Here is a 17,852-nt window from a genome sequence, read left to right as displayed (position 1 = left end):
AATTGAAGTCATTGGCGCCCAGAAGACAGCAGCTCGGACTCTTGGGTGGCTGGTGTGCGGGACCCGGACCTACCTGTGCCTCCTTGTCTGTGGAGCGCTGGGCCTGCATCCTCCTCGACGAGTCAGCTTCTTCTCTCCCCCGACTCTGGGCCCACGGGGAGCCACCCAGGGGTCCAGCAAAGGTCCCTCGGGTTATGTGGGGGGCACTCAGCTGCCGGCGTGGTGGCGGGATTGGCCCATTGGCCACCTGCTCTGAGTGGCGCCTCCGAAGAGGGGCTGAGTGCTCTCTCACCTCGAAGTACTCCTCTGACACTGAGGAAGAGGCCACGGAGAGCCTCCGGGGCCCAGGGCCACGGCTGGAGCTGCCTGAGTGGCTGTCCTGGTCACTGAGGGTTACGTAGTCATCATCATCTTCCTCTTCCGCCCCATCCAGCCCATTGGGGAGCCCCACCCCTAGGCCGTCAGGGTCATCCTGGGTCACAGATAGCTGCCGCTGGAGCAGGGTGTGGCCTGGGCCTGCCGTCCTGGGTAGCCCGTGGTCTGTCCCATTCTGGGGAGCCTCCTCTTTGGGGGTCTCCAGGGCCCAGCCAATACCACTGCTGTCCTGGGCTAGTACGTCTGCCACAGGGACTGTCCGCGGCTTGGGCATGGGGGGCAATGGCTCAGGGTCCCCCTGGGGGAGGCCGTTCTCAGCTGGGATACCGTACTGGGGGACACCAGGCTCTTGGGGAGGGCGAGGCTCTGGACGGGTCCTGCTGTCCTGGCTCTGCTTCCACAGCTGGTGCTGGGCGCTGGCCTGGGAGGTGTCACAGATCTTGATGCGGTTCATCTGGCTGGGCTGGGGGTTCCAGATGTTGGGGTCAATGATATTGATGTAGCCCAGGATGTCGCTGCCAGGCTCCGGGTCTGGCTCCACCCACGTGGGCAGGTACTCAAACATGTTGGCCTTCTCCAGGTGGAGCAGCCCCGGGTGGACGGGTGGCGGCAGCTCAGGGAGATCCCCTGGGTGCTCGGCCAACACTGCGCCCTGCAGCCCTGGGGGCTTCTTGGCCTCCTGCTTCTCAGAGGAGATCTTGGCAATCTCGTCGACGCTCTTGGCCTTGACCAGTGCGTACTTGGGGTTGACAAGCTTCTTGGCCACAGTGCCCGAAGGCACCAGGGGGACCACAGAGGGCAGCACGATAGGCTCTGGCTCCGGCTCCTTCTCCATGGGGATGCCCTTGAGGCTGACGCTGTGTGACATGAGGTACAGCTCCTGGAACTGCCGGTCAAACATCTCTACCACCTGGCCAGACAGCACGGAGATCACATTCCGGTCCGTCCGCGCGGCCGACCACGTGAAGCTGCAACAGAGGGAGGGGCACTGGTCAGGCACAGGGCCCTGCTTCCTCCCCTGGCCCGTGCACCGCTGCTGCTGAGCCTCAGATGGTAGCTACAGGGCCCTGGGATCAAGAAGTGAATGGGGGCAGAGGGCAGGGACATGCTGCAGGGTCAGACTGAGGCTGGGATGTCAAGCAGGTCGGACACACAGAGCCCATTCCTGCCTCTGCAAATGGCATGGCACTGTGTTCCTCTCTGGCTGGTGTAGGATTTGCTAAGCAGCTTGGGAAGGCCCTGGACACCATGTGTGGTGCCGCATGTGGTGGCTGCTGCTGCCAGGTGTCTAGGCTGCCACCAACCCCCATGTAACCATGGGCAGCCCCCTCCCCATGCCCGTGGGCTGGTCCCCACAGAGCTGGCCTCATCCCTGAGGACGGCTCTCAGAGCGACCCCTTAGGCTTGCAAAGGCACGGCCTGGCCTAGCCACACCCCACCTCCAGGCTGGCAACATGTCCAAGCTGGGACAACAGCGTCCTCAGACGAAGCCCTTCTCTGCCTGCCTCCAGAGACAGGTGGGCAGGCAGGGGTGCCCCAGGCCTGCGCATACCTCAGCAGCCTTGGGACCAATGAACCGGAATAACCAGAGTGTCATAAGTCAGGATGAAGGACAGAAGCCAGCTGGGAACCAGAGGTACTGCTCCCGCAACTTCCCTGAAAGCCGAGAGTCACCTGTAGGAGCCGCACACAGCCCGGTCTCCATCCACAAACATGAATTTCTGGGCCAGGGCACCCTTGAACTTGGTTGCCGACCGAGTGAAGAACTCGGTTCCCCCACTGCTCCGCACTCTGAGATTCTGTGTTGGGAACAAAGAGACAGAATTATATGACCACAACACTGACCACACAGGGCGAGGGGAGGACCGTGGCTGCCCAGGGCTCAGAGGGGGCTTCAGGATAGTGAGGAGGGGAAGGAAGAGGCGGCGAGGCCTGGAGGGAGGGGCTGATGTGTCCACGACCGCAGGGCCTGGGGTAAGGAGGGACTCGGTGAGCCACAAAGCTGCAGAGGGGGCAGGCCCCGGTGAAAAGCAGGTGGGATAAGATGGTCTGGGACGTGGCCCCAGAGGTGTCTGAAGCGCAGCGCCAGGCAGGAGAGGCTTGCACAGCCGGCCAGCTTGGGACGTGCGCCGTGATGCTGCCGTGGGTGGGGGATGCTGTGCTGGGGTCCTGAGTGGGAGGGTGATGTGCACACATTTTAGACATGTCTAGAGGATGGTGAGGGCACGATGTACCAGGGGAGGGCATGAAGAGGGGTCCGCCCTGCAGAATCTGGGCCTCACACTCCAATAGTCTGTGGCCCTCCAGGGTGAGTGGCCCGGCCCAGCCTCTCTCCTGTGCTCCTCAGCGCCCCTGTCTCTGCTGGGCTCTGCTCCAAGGGCAGGATTCACAGCAAACCTTTCTCCTTCTCCACAGCCACGATACCACCCCGCACCCAGGCAGGCCCTGGAAATGGTCAGATTCAATTCCGTGCCAGCTTACAGTGGCACAGAAAGGCCCTCAGAGCCCATGCCACAGGGAGCTACGACTAGGGAGAAGGCTTCTGGGGCATGGGGAGCACAGAGGACCCCTCAACTGCCTTAGCTCCAAGGCCGGATCGTCACCGGCCTTTTCCCGGACCTGGCCACATAGGCCCCTCTGTCCGTGTAGAGTCTGTGGAGCTGCCAAGGGCCTGTGTGTTACATGAGCTCCAGGCGCTGCCTCCTCTCCCCCCGGTAGCAGGGCCTGTGGTGAGGGAGGAGCTGAGGGTAAAGGCTGGTGCTGGGCATGGCAGAACCCAGGAAGGGCAGGGCGAGCCTGGCTGAGACCCAGGTATCAAGGATGGCCGAGGGCGTCCGAAAGTAGAACCTCAGATGTAAAGAGGACCTGGGGCTCATCTGGCCCGTGTCCAGGGCCGTGTGTAAGAAATGCAGGCTCCTGGGTGCCCTGAGGGTCTGACTCAGGAGGCCTGCGGTCAGGCGAGGAATCTCAGTTTTAACACAAACTCCAGGGATTCCTGACTGGTCTGCCTGCATACCTCCTGTGACGGGAGTCTCACTCCCTCCCAAGGGGTTCTGTGCCGCCTTCTGGCTCTTGGTTATGACACGTTCTTAGTCAGACTGAGCTGTGACTTACTGGTCTGTCCCCTCACCCACTCACTGGCCCCAGCTTATTCACCCCACTCATTCACACAATCAACAACCCCCGCCGAGGCCCCCAGCTGCAGACACAGAGATGCCTGTGATGAGGATCCCATGTTGGAGGTGCAGGGCAGGCAGGGGAGCAAACGAAAACAAACCCAGTGCCCAGGACCGAAGAGGAGTGACCCGACGTGGGAAGGGCTGGCCGGGAGGCTCCCTCGAAAGGATGACATGGGTCACAGTGGGAGGTGGGGAAGCATTCCAGGCAAGGGACTCAAAGGCCAGGCACGAGAGGCCTTTGTCCAAGAGCACCTGGGGGAGGAGGCGTGGGTGTCAGAGCTGCAGAGCGGGCAGGGCCAGCTCCTGGTGAAAGACCCTGCATCTGCTGAATGGCCTGGGCTTGGCCCCAGGGCCACAGGAGGATTTAGAGCAAAAGCGGTAGGGTTGGGTGTGCATCTCAGGAACAGCTCTGGCACCAAGGGTGGGTGTGTGAAGTGAATGCTATGGGAGAGGAGGGGGCCTGAGAGCACAGAACGGCCCGCCATACCCTCCAGCCTCCTGCCTGCCTGTCCTTTCCAGGTCCCAGACCACTGTGGCTGGGGTGACCCCAAGCCGGCCACCAGAGAGGCAGGGGGGTGTAGGCCCTGGGTGAGTCCTCGTCTGATGTCCACTGTGGGATAAACAATCACCTTGTCAAGGGGCCCAGTGAAGCCAGATAAGCCTCTGCTCCCGGGGCCGCCTTGGCCAACCCCCGCCCCACAGGCTGCAGGTCTGCACACAGCCAGCTCAGCAGGAAGCTGGCCTCGGCCCAGGACAATTAGTGCTCGTGACTTTGTACCCAACACAGAGCACGCTCGGGGTTGAGAAGTCTGACAAAGATCCTGGAGGTGGTACGAGGCCTTCCCTGTCACTGAGCCCGACCAAGCCCAGCTCCACCGCCTCCTGGCCCAGCCCCTCCTTAGCCTGGAAAATCAGCCGCCAGCATCGGCACCCCTCTGGACAGTGTCTGTCCCCAACCATCCCAAACCTCGTCTTGATGAGGGCTCCAAAAGTCATCACTTCCATCTCAGAGTGACTCAGCCTCCGTGTGAGCCGCAGGCCCCGGCCAGGCCGCTGTGTGACTTGAAGCAAGTCCCGGGCCCTTGCTGGGCCTCAGTCCCCCTTGGCACACAGCAGGGCAGGCCTCCAACTCTTCGGCCCGTTCTACCTGGGGCTCAGCAGCTGGTGGGGGCCTGCAGCAGGGCCCCCCACTCCTTGCCTCGTGGCCTGCTCCCCAGCTTGTGCCTGGGTGGGCCCCACCCCACGGGGCCTGGCCCTGATGAGGTAATGTCTCAGGACTCTGGGCTCCAGTGCGCAGAGGTGGAGGATCCCACAAAGCCGCATTGTCTCTGAGCTCCCAGGACACCCCCAGCAGAGGACGGCAGATGGGCGGAGGGACGCCGGTGCTGGCCCAAGAGGGGTGCCCTGGGCAAGTCTTTGGACCCTCTGGGACCTCAGTTTTCTCATACGTAAGAGAACACGTCAAGGGCGAGTCAGGGCAGGGGAGGATGGCTGGGCGGTGCTTCATCCGCTCTCAGGGGGTGCCAGTGTGTATGGGCAAGGGTGCTCCAGGGCTGGGGCAAACTACAGCACCCAAGCCTGGCACGCCTTCAGGCCACATGTGCTCAAAGGACATGTGAGCCAACTGACCAAGCCTGCTGGAGCCCAGGCCTGGGCTGGAGGGAGGCAGAGGGGGCTGAGCAGGTGCCCCTGGGGCAGAGTGGGTCCAGGCACTCTTGAGCTCCAGTCCTAGTACCAGATGGACACCAACCAAGGCCTTTCTCCCCGTGCCTCAGTCTTCTCATCTGTGAAAGGGCCCACTCAGCCTGTGCTGCAGGGCCACTGCGAGAACTCAACAGAGCCCCAGTGCAGGCGGGAAAGGTGCCCAGGAAAGGTGCCCAGCTCCCAGAGAGTGCCCCATGAACTCGAAGTGGCCCAGTGGGCTGTGGGGCACCAACACAAAGGACCACAAAACATCCATGGTAGCAAGGGTTCCCCAGGAAGCCAGGACTGTCAGCCGAACTGGGTGGGTGGGTGGTGGGCTCGGGGTGGAGAGTGACTTGCCTACCGTCTCCCAGGAGGCCTGGGCTGGGCCGGGACTGAGGACAGGGGTCCTACATCACCCACCTCCTCAGGGCCCAGCCGGCATCTCCTGGGCCGGTAGAGGAGTGGGGAGGCCCAGAGACGCATCCTGACCAGGTTTGAGCTGGGAACGGTGAGGCCAGGCCAGGTCTAGCGTGAGGCACACAGGGAACAGAGCCGGACATGGCGGCTGGATCCTGGCCGCCTCCACTCTCCCCTACAGGGCCTGCCTCGCTCTCTGTGGAGGGAGGGCGGGGAGGGGCGGCCAACACTCACCCTGGCCTTCTCCAGGCTGTTGTGAAGTTGGGGTGGCAGGCCCTTTGTGAACCCGAAGCACGTGACGGAGTGTAGGGGAAGGGCCAGCAGAGCTCCAAGGCCCTCGTCTGAGGGGTCCTCTCTCCCCTAGGCCAGGGCTCAGGTCCCCTTTTGTGTGGGACCTGTCCCCAGCGATGCAGGATGTTTAACAACATCCTGGGTCACTTGATGCAGGTAGTACCCGAAGGTGTGACAGTTACAAATGCCGGATGTCCTCGGCAGAGTGAACGTCACCTGCTTGGGAACCCCTGCCTTATACCCTGAATCCATCGCAGACCCAGGCCCGGGTAGACACAGCAAGACCCAGGGATTCCCCTGGGCAGCAGAAGGGCTGGGTGGGGCTGACCCGCGTGAGGCCTCAGCAGCAGCGATCCCCAAGCCCTCACCGCGTGCCTCCCATGGCCGTCCCAGCTCACGTTTTTGTTCATCAGAAACGGGAAATGGGTCTGGCCTTTGCCCAGGGGCTGCTGGTTTTTCCAGCTGGGCTGCACAAAGTCAACTAGCTTTTCAGATGCCCCAGGCATCTCATGGCTCTCACCTGTCCTAAGCTGGGAGCCTTGGGCCCAGCCTGCCTCCTAGTGGCCCAAAATCAGCCAAGACATGCGGCCTGGCCCTGTGACCCTAGGGGGTGGGGTGAAAGGTCTGGTCCTCTTCCCAAGACCTGCTCCCCATCTGTCATTTGGGGTGATCATTCCCATACTCCCACATGGAAGGCCATCAGGGGCCGGCCAGGCCTACCAGCTGGGTGCTCAGGAATCGGAGCCCCATACTTGGGGAGACGCTGGTGCATGCTGCTCCCACCTCACCTGGGGACCAGGAATGGGCTTGGCCCAAGCAACAGGCCGCGTTTCGAGGGTGTGCTGGCATGGGCTGCACCTCAGAGGAAGGAGCCGAGTGACAGTGAACTGTCGCCAGGCCCTGGCGCAGAGGGAAAGAAAGCCGCTCAGCACTCAGACCAGAGCTGTGTCTCACAGGGGCTGTGCCTGTCCCCAGCCAAAGACAGAATGGGAAGGGAGCTGTGACTAAGGGCCCACCTCACACGCAGCCTCCTTCACGCTTCGCAGCAGCCCCAACAAATCAATGACCACATCCCCGTTTTGCAGACAAGACAATGGAGGCCTAGAAAGATTCAGGGACTCTGTCCGAGGCGACCATGCAGGTGGCACAGCTGGGTCTCAGGACTGGCTCCTGGTGTCACCCTCAAATGGGCACCTGACACCCCAAGGTCATAAGGATGACCACCCCCCAAAAAAAAACCTGCACCCTGGGCCCGTAGGAGCTGGGCAGGTTGGTGCAGAGCTGGGCAGGGGTGGCAGCAGCTGAGGGCAGGCCCAGGGATTATTGGCAAAGGAAATGCGCCGGAACAGGTCTGGGCCCAGCTAGCCCCAGGGGAGGAAGGTAGGCGGGGAAGGCAGGCCCTCAAGAGGATGACACTTGGCTGGGGCTGGGCTCTCAGGGCCTCTGGCCACCTGCTCAGGGCTGTGGAAGGGCAAGCTCAGAGGCGGGAAGGAGGAAGCCAGGTCACACTTTCCCATGGAGGTGTCCAGTTCCTGGCTACGTCACCCTCCAGATCCTGCCACCTTCCTTCACTGGGGGAGAGAGGTGGCTGAGCAGGGCAGGCTGAGCCAGGGACCCACAGTGCCAGCTGCCCTCCCCTGTGTGGGTTGGTCACAGCCAGTGGAAGGGCCGGTGGTGGGACGGGCTCACACCCAAGCCCCTGACCCAGCCCAGGGCCTGGGGTTTAGAATGTGTGGTTCTTCCCAGCAGCAGTATAACTTTCTCAGCACACAGAGCACTTTGCAACCACCGTCTCCTTCAGTTTCACCCTCACACAACCCCGGGAGGCATCACTATGGCCATGGGGCACTGGAGGCCCCGAGAGGTGGAGCGGCACACCCAGGTCCCACGGCAGGTCAACGGCCAGTGAGCCGTGTGGGTAGTGCCAGGGCAGCCTGCGCTGGCAGGTTGGTTTTGCTTTTGGTTTTATAATGGAAGCCAGTGATGACTTCCCCGGCCCATGGTGGGATGGCCATTCCTAGGTTTAGTGAGAGTTGAGTAGCTGGTGTGAAGAGCAGGGTGGGAATCCTAGGAGATTGGCTGAGCCAATAAAAAGGAGAAGAGGAATTATATAAGCGATCTGGTTCATCCTTTGATGCTCCGCACCATTATTATTCGTGGTTACTGTTTGTTATCATTTGCTGCTCGAGCACCAGGGATCTGCGGCCTCCTGTTGGAGCTGATTTCTCACTGCGGGCTTTTAGGCGCCACCTCTAAATTGATGGGAATGTCTTTGGGCAAGGCATGGCCTCCCTCGGACCTCAGTTTCCCCATCTGTCTTGTGGGAACCTTGTCTGAATGACCTCAAGGCCCCTTCAGGCCCAGGCACTCCAGGCCCCCACCTGCCCCTTCCCTGCGGCTTCCTGGAAACTCAGAACTCTGCAAGTAGAGGGGCAGCCAGGGCTTCTCTGCTGAGAAGGGGTCTTGGGGCGCCGGGTGGAAGGTAAGGCCTTTGGAGAGGCTGTCCTGGCCCCAGCTTAGGCTCCCTGCTCCAAACCGACAGGCTTGCTCCCTGCCTGCATCTGCACACTGGGGGCAAATGCAAAGCACTCGCTGGGCCTGTGCAGGGGCACAGTGCTGGGGGGCCCCACTGGGGTCTCTTCCTGGGCACTGGGCAGGGCCAGGGCTTCTGCAGTCAGGTTTCTAAAGCGGCCTTTCCACACTGTGGCTCTCTCGGGCACGAGCTGTCTGCCACTCGAGTAGATTCCCAGCGCTAATGATGCGGCGGGAGACGAGGCGGGCGTGGGGCTTGGGGCCAGCCCACCGGGGAGACCACATTAAAAATGTCCCCAGAGCTAGAGACTCAGCACCGAGTGCTCACAACCACTTGAAAGGACTCAGCCGGAGGCGCTGGGGTAGGGGTGGGGGTGCTTGGCAAATGCTGACAAATTACAGGCATGGAGCCCGGCCCCTTGTTAACCAGACTGGCAGTGCCCCTTCTCCTGGGACCACAATTCCCTATCCCACTAGGCTGTCATCAAGATTAAATTCACCAATGCAAAGTGCCTGCGATGGGGCCTGGTGTGCCCCCAATGCTAGGGAAGTATTCGCCGTCATCATGCACGCGATCTGCTCTCAGAGAAACGCTCTGCACATAGCAGGTGCCAAGCGATGGCTGGCAGAAGGAGGGCTCCAGACACCAAATGCCCAGGGTGTCTGGACAGAAGAGCATTGGACCCGTGAGATCCTGTAGCCCAGAGAGGGGAGGTGACATGCCCAAGGACACACAGCAAAGCAGTGCTGACAACCACAGCCCACCCTGACCCCATCCGCAGCCTTCTCTGATCCACCTCTGTCCCGTGGTTTCCCCTCACCCAAAGGTTCTTTCTACTCTGCTCTTGCGCCTCAAAGCCATTTCAACTGTGCAACCATCAAGGAAGCCTTCCCTGGCCTCCGTCTGAGCCAGATGCTAAAACCAGTCAATGGACATTCTAAGGAGACAGCTTTTAGCTTAACCCAAGAAAGGACTTCCTGGGAGTTGAAGCTCTACAGATAGGCCTCGAGCTAGCTGAGGAGGGAGTGAGCACACTATCACCAGAGGTATGCAAGCACACAGATAACCAGTGTGACATGGGCTGCTCTGAAATCACATGTGAGGCAGCACTTGGCACGAGCTCCAGCCCCTGGTCGGCAAGCACCTAATCAATGTTTATCTTATCTCTGCCACGTTGGAGGTAGTGAGTATCCCGTCCCTCGGGGAATTCAAGCAGAGGTTATATGACTGCCTGGCAGGAGGCTCTAGGATTACTGGACTCTGAGTGCTGGCACAGGACTCCTTCAAGCAGGAGGTACTCAAGTGTTTGTTGACAGACTGAATGACCCCAGCCCTCCGGCCTGCTCACCTTGAGGTGCCCCAGGTGCATGCGGGCCCGCTCACACATGTGCAGGAAGTACTTGACGTTGCTCTCATCCACGATGATGTACACGGCCACCTTCCTCTTGAAGCCGGCATCCAGCAGGTCCTTGAAGATGTCCACATCGGTGAACATGTCCATGACCACAGCTATCACCTGGGGCAAGAAGAGAGACTGGGGCCCGTCAGGCAGCTCAGCAGTGGGGGGCAGGTCTCGGCAGAACGCACAGCCCTCCCGTGCCACCAGCCTCTCACGGGTGCCCGCTCTGGCCCCACAACTGGAGCTCAGGACCTAGACCAGGGAGTGAGGGGTCAGGGACCTTTCTTGGCCTGAAGTTCTAGCTTCAGTGCCTGCTCTGGGCTCACCCAGGGGCCCTGTGTTGGTGCCTTCCCAGGCCAGAGCCGGCTGCGCTGTGCCTGCCTCATAACACCTGGGGATGCTGAGATGAACCTGATGTGCCAGTGCCCAGGGAGAAGGGTAGCAGCTGGCGTGGCGGCTCGCTGGGCGCCCCCTGCATCCCTGGGCTGGTGTGGACTTCGGTCAGTGCCCAAACCCAGGTGCTCTTCCTGTCAGCTGACAACAGATGTCCCCACAGCAGGTGACCTCCTGCCGGACCTGGCTCAGGGTGGAGCCCCAGTAGTCAGGGTACACCTACCTACCACCAGCCCAGCCAAGCACCACCAACAGGGCAGGGGGTCTGGATGAGTGAAGGTGCCAGGCGGAGCAGGCAGAGGGACAGGTTGAGGTGGGGTGGGCCCGGCCCCAGTGGGGCTCAGGGAGTCAGGTCTCTCTCTCGTACCTGGTCCCCTCCCCGTCCCTCGGCACAGCCGCCCACACTGCTAATACAGACACGTGTCCCACTCTCGGGTGGGTGGCCCCATCCCTCACACACTCTGAGGCTGGCACCTTCGTCCCTGTCCCAGGTCTGAGAACCATGTGGAGAAGAGGCCAGGGACCTGCCTTAGGGCACACAGCAAGCTGGGGACAGAGTCTGGCTACAGCCTACCCAGGTTTGCCAGGGAGCAGAAGTCAGCTCCCACCCCCATTGTGAGACTGGACTTGCTGGGATGCGGAGATTCGGGGTGAGGGAGGCGGCCTGGAGCCTGCTGGGGCTGTGTCTGCACATCCCACGGTGAGCTCACCAGGCTGGCCCCTGCAGGCCCAGCTGGGCTCCTCCTGGGCCTCAGGCCCCTGCTGACACCCATCATTCAACTGACACCAAAGCCCGGACTCCAGCAGAGGGGAGGGCCCCACACCTGCCCTACCTCAGACTCACTGTGTGACCCTGAGCAAGACACCTGGCTTCTCTGGACCCATCAGGGTTTCATCAGTACATCAGGCTCTATCTCTCAGGAGAACCGAGCACACCCGAATGCCGCAGCACCTGTGAAGAGCCCGGCCAGGAAGGGCTCCATGACGCCCGTTTGCTGCCTGTCTCCCACAGTCACGCGCACATTCCTGTTTACAGGGGTCTTCTCGGCCTCACTCCCGCAGCTTCTCACAGGCACCATGGTGGTGAGAGCCCAGCACGCAGCCGGATAAACTGAGGCTCAGTGAGGTTGTAAGGCTTGTTGGGTGTCACGAAGCAAGCTGGGCCAGGGCCTGGACCCACCTCCGGTCAGGTCAGGGTTGGTCTCCTGCCCCTTCCCTTGGACATTTAGTCTCGGAGGACCTGGGAGAAACAGCGGTTCACCCAGAGCGGAGCTGTGGGACCAGCCAAGATTCCTGGAACTCTAAGGCTTAAGGGTCCTCTCTGTCCTCTGGGGAGACGACTGCTCCCTATCTCTGTCTCTGAAGGGCTATTTTGGGGCAGAGGGAGTAGCTGGTTGATGCAGGGGCTACAACTGGCAGGGGGGGTGGGTGTGGGCGCCAGATGGGGAAGCATTTGCTGCCCCCAGGGCAGCCCAAGGTTAGACAGGGATCTTGAGAGGGAGCTCACTCCCCAACCCAGGAGATGTTCAAGGACGGCCAGAGACTGCTTGGACAAGGGTGGATGAGAGGGCAGAGGACACACAACACGGACAGATCACCATGACCTTGGACTGAGCCACCAGTTGAGGGTGATGAAACCCTGGGCGGGGGGTGTGTGGTGGCAGCAGGGACCTTCCTGCCTGGGATCTCCCGGACCCAAAGCTGCTCCAGCCCAGGGACCCCCTCGGTTTAGCCGCTCTTGAGCAGGCAAACAGCCTCACGTGCCACCCTGGAAAGGAGCCTAATGAGGGCGCAGCAGGCACGCTTCTCCCTGGAGGGCTCCGCGCCCTGTCTACCGTGGCAGATGGGGACTTGCCCTGGGCTTGGACTGGGGGACGTGCCCCAGCAGGACCTGTGCCACATGCGCCATTCCCCATGTTGCCCTCAGCCAGGCAGCGTGCCTGATCCAGGGACCATCTGCTGTCAGGCTGGATTTGTTGGGGCCTGCACCCCAAAATATATCCCCCCACAGTGCTGGCTCGCCCCAGGCATTGGGCTCAGTGCCTGGGGTGGTCAAAGATGGGTTTGTAACAGGTGCAAGCTTATGTAAGGGGTGCCTGATGCTCCCCAGGCAAGCCCACCATAGCCCGGCCTGTCCATGGAGCCACAAAGGTTTCTTGGGGACCATTGAGTCCTGTCATGCCCTTCCCCATTTTATAGATAGGAAAGCTGGGATCAGAATCCATGATGAGGCTAGAACCCAGGGCCCCGCCCACCCAGAGCACCTTCTGCACAAGAGACTGGACGTCAGTCCTGGGCCCTCGCACTGCTTGATGGTTCATAAGGAGCCTTGACAATTGTTATCTTGTTCAGTCCTCACAAGCACACTGTGAGGCAGTGGCTCTCCTTCCCATTTTACAGACTAAGACACTGAGGCACAGAGCCATTCGCTACCTTGCCTAATTCTGTTGGGAGGCCCAGGTCACTTGTGACACTGAGCTCAGCAAGGGCAGAGCCCTTGTCTTGGCCCAGGACAGGGCCTGGCTTAAAGAGCTTTCATCAACTGAGGACAAGACCAGCTGGCTTGGCCTGGGAACGACTGCAGCGGTCAGGGCACCTGGGACCACAGCCCCTCCTGGACCCTGGGTTTCCTCATCTGTCAAACGGGGGTGTGGGCCTGGCTTGCCCCTGTGGTTCTATCCAGTTCACACATTGGCAGAGCTGGCGCAAGTCAAGAAAAGCACCAGATGCCTCCCGCAGTCCCAAGCGCCGAGCACGTCCCCTCAGAGGTCTGGGGCAGGGCCAAGGCTGTGGAAATGAGACGGGAGGCTGAGTCCGGAGACCAGCTCTGCCTGCTGTATGTCACAGGCCACACTGGGCAGGAGGCAGGCGGCCTGGGTGCCAGCGCTGAGCTTGTTCCACTCCTGAGGCTGGAACCAGCCATGCCCCGTGAGCAGCTGGCACGGGGCGGGCATAGCAGGCAGGCACGTGCATGTCCTGCACCCCATGCCCTGTTCTTGGAGCCGATGGGCAGCTCCCAGCCCAGCAGCCTGGAATCTGTGCCAGCCATGCAGCCCAGCTCCCAGGGGAAGGAGGGAGCCCAGTGGGCTCTGCCCATCTTACTGATGGACAGGCCTCTGCTGGGCGGCCTTGAGGCCTCCAAGATGCAGCTGCAGAACCCGGGAGGCCAATGCCCAAGACAACCATCTGGCTTCTGCCAGGGTGTGGGAGGCATGGCCCAAGATGACAGGGTGTGGGAGGATGGCCATGCCTAGGGGGCAGAGGCAGGCGGGCCGCAGCAGAGGGGGACATCAGCAGGGATGTGGATGGGCACCGGCTCAAGTGAGCCAACAGTGAGCCTGCCCCTGCCCCAGCCCAGGCCTCTCCCTGGGGACTCCTGGTGCCTAAATGCCTCCTGCACGTCTGTCTGTGGTGTCCTTTGTGCAAGCGCTCCGGTGCCCCGCCCTCCCAGCCCCTTCTCCGGTGCTGTGCCCTCCCCGCCCAGTGGATCTGCCGGCCTCTGCACCCCGCCTTCTGCCTATGTCTCCAGTCCCCCACCTCCCTCTGTGTCCTGGGACCGGCGGACATCCGCCTTTACGTGAGAGATGCAGAATCTGCGGCTCGGGGGGAGGGCACTGGTCCGAGGTGGTGCTGCACACGGATCCCTGGTGCCCAGCCAGGAGCACCTCCATCACCTGAGCTGCAGTGGAGAGGTGACACAAAGCAGTGCCCCACCTGTGGCCACTGCCCACCCTGGCAGACACGGCCTGAAGCCCAGTAACGCTGGCTGCTGGGTCAAGGGTGGGACAGGGCTTTAGGTCACAGAGGCAGGGAGCACAGGTGTGGGCCTCCTCAATCTCCCCCAGCCCCAGCCGGAGTCCCCTGAGCAAGGGTGGAGTGGGCAGAGTGGGCCAAGCAACGGCGTCTGAGCTCTAGGCTGGGCTTTGGGTGAGCACACCTGCTTTCCAGGTCTCAGTTTCTTCATCTGCAAAAGGGGAAGGTGGACAAGATGTCTAAGACCCTTTGTCTCTGATGTCCCTGCCAAGGGACCCTGACTCCTGTTCCTTGCCCAGTGCCCGGCAGGGCCTGTCTGGGCGGCTAGCACATCTCATCGCACCCATGGGTCTGGGAGAGGAAGTGCTGGTGGCGGTTCTCCGCCTGCATCCCCACAGGGCTCCTGCCTCACAGGTGCCAACACCCACAACAGCTATTTCCCAGCCTTCCGCTGACCACAGAACTACTCTTGACGCAGATGTGCCCTCACAGGGTGAGTGGGTAGAACAGGTCTCAGCAGAGGTGCCCGGGGAGGAGGGGTGGGGTGAGATGGGCTGGCCTGGTTCTGAGCATGGTGGGAAACGGGCGGTGCGCAAGCCTAGCCTCTGCGGCAGCATCTCTCCAGGGGGCCCTGGCCAATGCGTCCCGACCCCTCTCCCCGACGTGTCCTGCCTCAAGCAACCATGTCTCCTACGTGCTGTTCTCCTTGCCACCTGTGCATTTTGCATCTGCCCGGACACCTCCTACCTGTCCTTCAGATCCCAGCTCAGATGCAGCCCCAGCCTCCCTGTCGTCACTCTGGCTGTCTGGGTTGAGTGTGGATCACATGTGCATTACTTCTCAGGCACAGCAATGGAGTGTCCCCAAGGACTGGGTCCCAAGACTTGGTGAGAGGGGAGAGTTTCCAGCCTGCACGTGGCAAGCCTTCCACTCGCCTCACCCTCCCAGGCCTCAGAGGTCCCTAGAAGTGGCTCAGAGAGAGCTGGCCACATTCTCTCTCCTCACCATGCTCCAGCCTGCCCCAGAGCCCGGAGCCCTGGCGGTCACAGACACTGCACACTGCAGACAAGTCCCCAGGCCTCTCTGGGCCTCACCTTCCCACCTGGGAAGTGCAGGAGGTGGGGAGAGTCTCTCATCTTGGGGTCCATTCTTCTCCAGCTCTCCAGACAGTGGCAGTGTAGGCTGTACCCGCTGGCTCCAATCTCAGTTCCTCCCTGGAAGCTGCATGACCTTGGGCAAATGCCTTAGTTTCCTCTTGAGGATAATAACAATTCCCACCCACAAGTTTGTAAGAAATTAAAGTGAATTAATGCAGATGAAGCCCCAGCATGGGATCCGCAGCACGTCCCTGTCCCCTCCTCGTCCTCCCACCAGCCCAAGTCCCAGCCCACCAGACCCAAAGCTCCCTCTGGGGTGGACAGGCCAGGAGGATCTCACTTCCCTCCGGGCCAGCTGGAAGGCTGTAAGTGACGAGCCAGGGCTGCTAACAGGAATGCCACAGACTGTCTTAAAGGTTGAGGCGGTGGCCATCAAGACCTTGGATTCAACTTCCGATGACTGCCATGATGGAATAACAGAGTTGGAATTTACCCTCCTGCCTTAGCAATTAAAAGACCCAGACAGGCCGGGCTCGGGGGCTCACGTCTGTAATCCCAGCACTTTGGAAGGCCGAGGATGGATCACAAGGAGTTTGAGATCAGCCTGGTCAATATGGTGAAACCATGTCTCTACTAAAAATACAAATATTAGCAGGCATGGTGTCGCATGCCTGTGACCCCAGCTACTCAGGAGGCTGGGGGACGGGGGACAGAGTTTGCAGCTGAGCTGCGACCTGATGCCAAATGAGAACGTTCCAGAGGTGGATCACATGTGCGTTACTTCTGAGATAGAGGGATGGCAGGAGAGAGCCAAGATCGCGCCACTGCACTCCAGCCTGGGCAACAGAGCAAGACTGTCTCAAAAAAAAAAAAAAAAAAAGACAAAATCTATGAAGCCACAGACAACAGCCTTCAATCAGCACAGTGATCCCTGAGAAAAGAGGAACAAACCAGCTGAGCCCTAGGATCGCCCCACGACTTCCAGGCTGTGGCATAGGAAGGGGAGCCTCCGTGAAGTCCTGTGGTCTCCCTGAGTCGACGGGACAGGGTTCACTGAGTGTGACATGTGGGATTCGCAGGACGGAGTGCCACAGGGGAGAGAGCTCCACAGAGTGAACTCCAAAGACCTGCAGAGGGCCCCCTGGGGTCTTCAGCTGATGGCCGAGTGAGAAACTACTGAGGCTGAGCAGAGAACCACCGGAAAGAGGCGGCTGGAACAATCGCTGGAGCTCACACAGGATCAGGAATAGTTTATGTGCCCCCATCCAGAATAGAAACCCCTCCTAACACACAGGGCCTGCAGGGGGTCCTCAGAAGGATACTGCCTCAGCAGTGTACAAATATGTCCTAGACTAGGCACAAGCAAACTTCCTAAAGAACCAGAGTGTACATATGTTAGGTTTTGAGGGCCATAGGTTCTCTGTCACAGCTACTCAAATCTGCTATTGTAACACAAAAGCAGCCAAAGTACACAAATGAATGTCTGTCTATGTTCTATTGTTTATAAAAGCTGGCAACAGACTTCCTTTGGTCTGGGGTCCGTAATTTGCAACTCCTACCCTAGACTGAAATCTACTTTAGTCCTGCCTAATAACGCTTGACAGCAAGCCACAAAAGCATTAACCTGTTTCCAAGTAACGTAGCTGCACCCCAAAACAAAGCTCCAAAATATTTAAAAGAGAAAACAAAACAAACAAAATCCACAGCCCACAACATAAAATCCAACATGCCTGGTATCCAATTAAAAATTACCAGACACACAAAGAAACAGAAAAACATGATGCACATGAGAAAAAAAAGCAATCAACATCAACCAAAAACTGACACAGATGTTAGAATTGGCAGACAAAAACATGAAAACATTTATAACTGTGTTCCATGTGTTTAAAAAGTTAGGTAGAGATGTGGAATTTTTTTTTTTTTTTTAGCCAACAAATCAAAATTCAAGAGGTGAAAATGCAACATTTAAGATGAAAAATATACTAGGTAGAATTAACAGATTAGACACTACAGAAGAAAAAATTAGTGAACTTGAAGACACATAAGTAGAAATTATCCAAAATGACACACAGAAAGACTGAAAGAACATGATCAGAGCATCAGCAAACTGTGGGTCAACTTGAAGCCATCCAACATATGTGTAATTGCGTCACAGAAGGTGCAAGGGTTGGAAGTGAGGGAGAGACCAAAAGAAAAAAATTAGAAAAAATTGGCCAAAATACTTCCACCATTTGATTAAAGACTAAATCCAAGGCTGGGCGCATGGCTCAGACCTGTAATCCCAGAACTTTGGGAGGCAGAGGAGGGTGGATCACTTGCGGTCAGGAGTTCAAGACCAGCCTGGCCAACATGGCGAAACCTTGTCCCTACTAAAAATACAAAATTTAACAGGGCCTGGTGGTGCGCAGCTACAATCCCAGCTATTCGGGAGGCTGAGGTAGGAGAATCGCTTGAACCCAGGAGGCGGAGTTTGCAGTGAGCCGAGATCTTGACACTGCACTCCAAACTGGGCAACAGAGTGAGATTCTGTCTCATTAAAAAAAAAAAAAAAAAAAAAAAAAAAAAGAACAAAAAAAAAAAAAAAAAAAAAAAAAAAAGACTAAATCCACAGGTCCCGGAAGTTCAATGACTGCCAAGCAGAAGAAAATGAAGAAAACTATACCAATGCACATCACAATCAAATCACTTAGTCAGTAACAAAGAGAGAATCTTAAAAACAACCAGAGGAG

At 59.2% G+C, this 17,852-nt stretch overlaps 2 protein-coding genes across 5 annotated transcripts in view; one reads left to right on the top strand and one right to left on the bottom strand.

The window, feature by feature from the left end:
* SLC5A10 (solute carrier family 5 member 10) overlaps window positions 1-17,852 on the top strand; it is a 71,677-nt gene that overhangs the window by 25,784 nt on the left and 28,041 nt on the right. The gene's annotated exons all lie outside the window — the stretch shown is intronic.
* FAM83G (family with sequence similarity 83 member G) overlaps window positions 1-17,852 on the bottom strand; it is a 35,142-nt gene that overhangs the window by 7,878 nt on the left and 9,412 nt on the right. The window contains exons 3-5 of the mRNA XM_017514930.2: window positions 9,830-9,997; window positions 2,050-2,174; window positions 74-1,343 (exon numbers count right to left, since the gene is read on the bottom strand). Coding sequence (XP_017370419.1) covers window positions 74-1,343; window positions 2,050-2,174; window positions 9,830-9,997 — 1,563 coding nt within the window. The remainder of the gene's footprint in view (window positions 1-73; window positions 1,344-2,049; window positions 2,175-9,829; window positions 9,998-17,852) is intronic.

This window comes from Cebus imitator, unplaced genomic scaffold (genome assembly GCF_001604975.1).
Source record: "Cebus imitator isolate Cc_AM_T3 unplaced genomic scaffold, Cebus_imitator-1.0 Scaffold538, whole genome shotgun sequence".
NCBI classification, from domain to species: domain Eukaryota; kingdom Metazoa; phylum Chordata; class Mammalia; order Primates; family Cebidae; genus Cebus; species Cebus imitator.
This window is presented reverse-complemented; position numbering and strand designations above follow the sequence as displayed.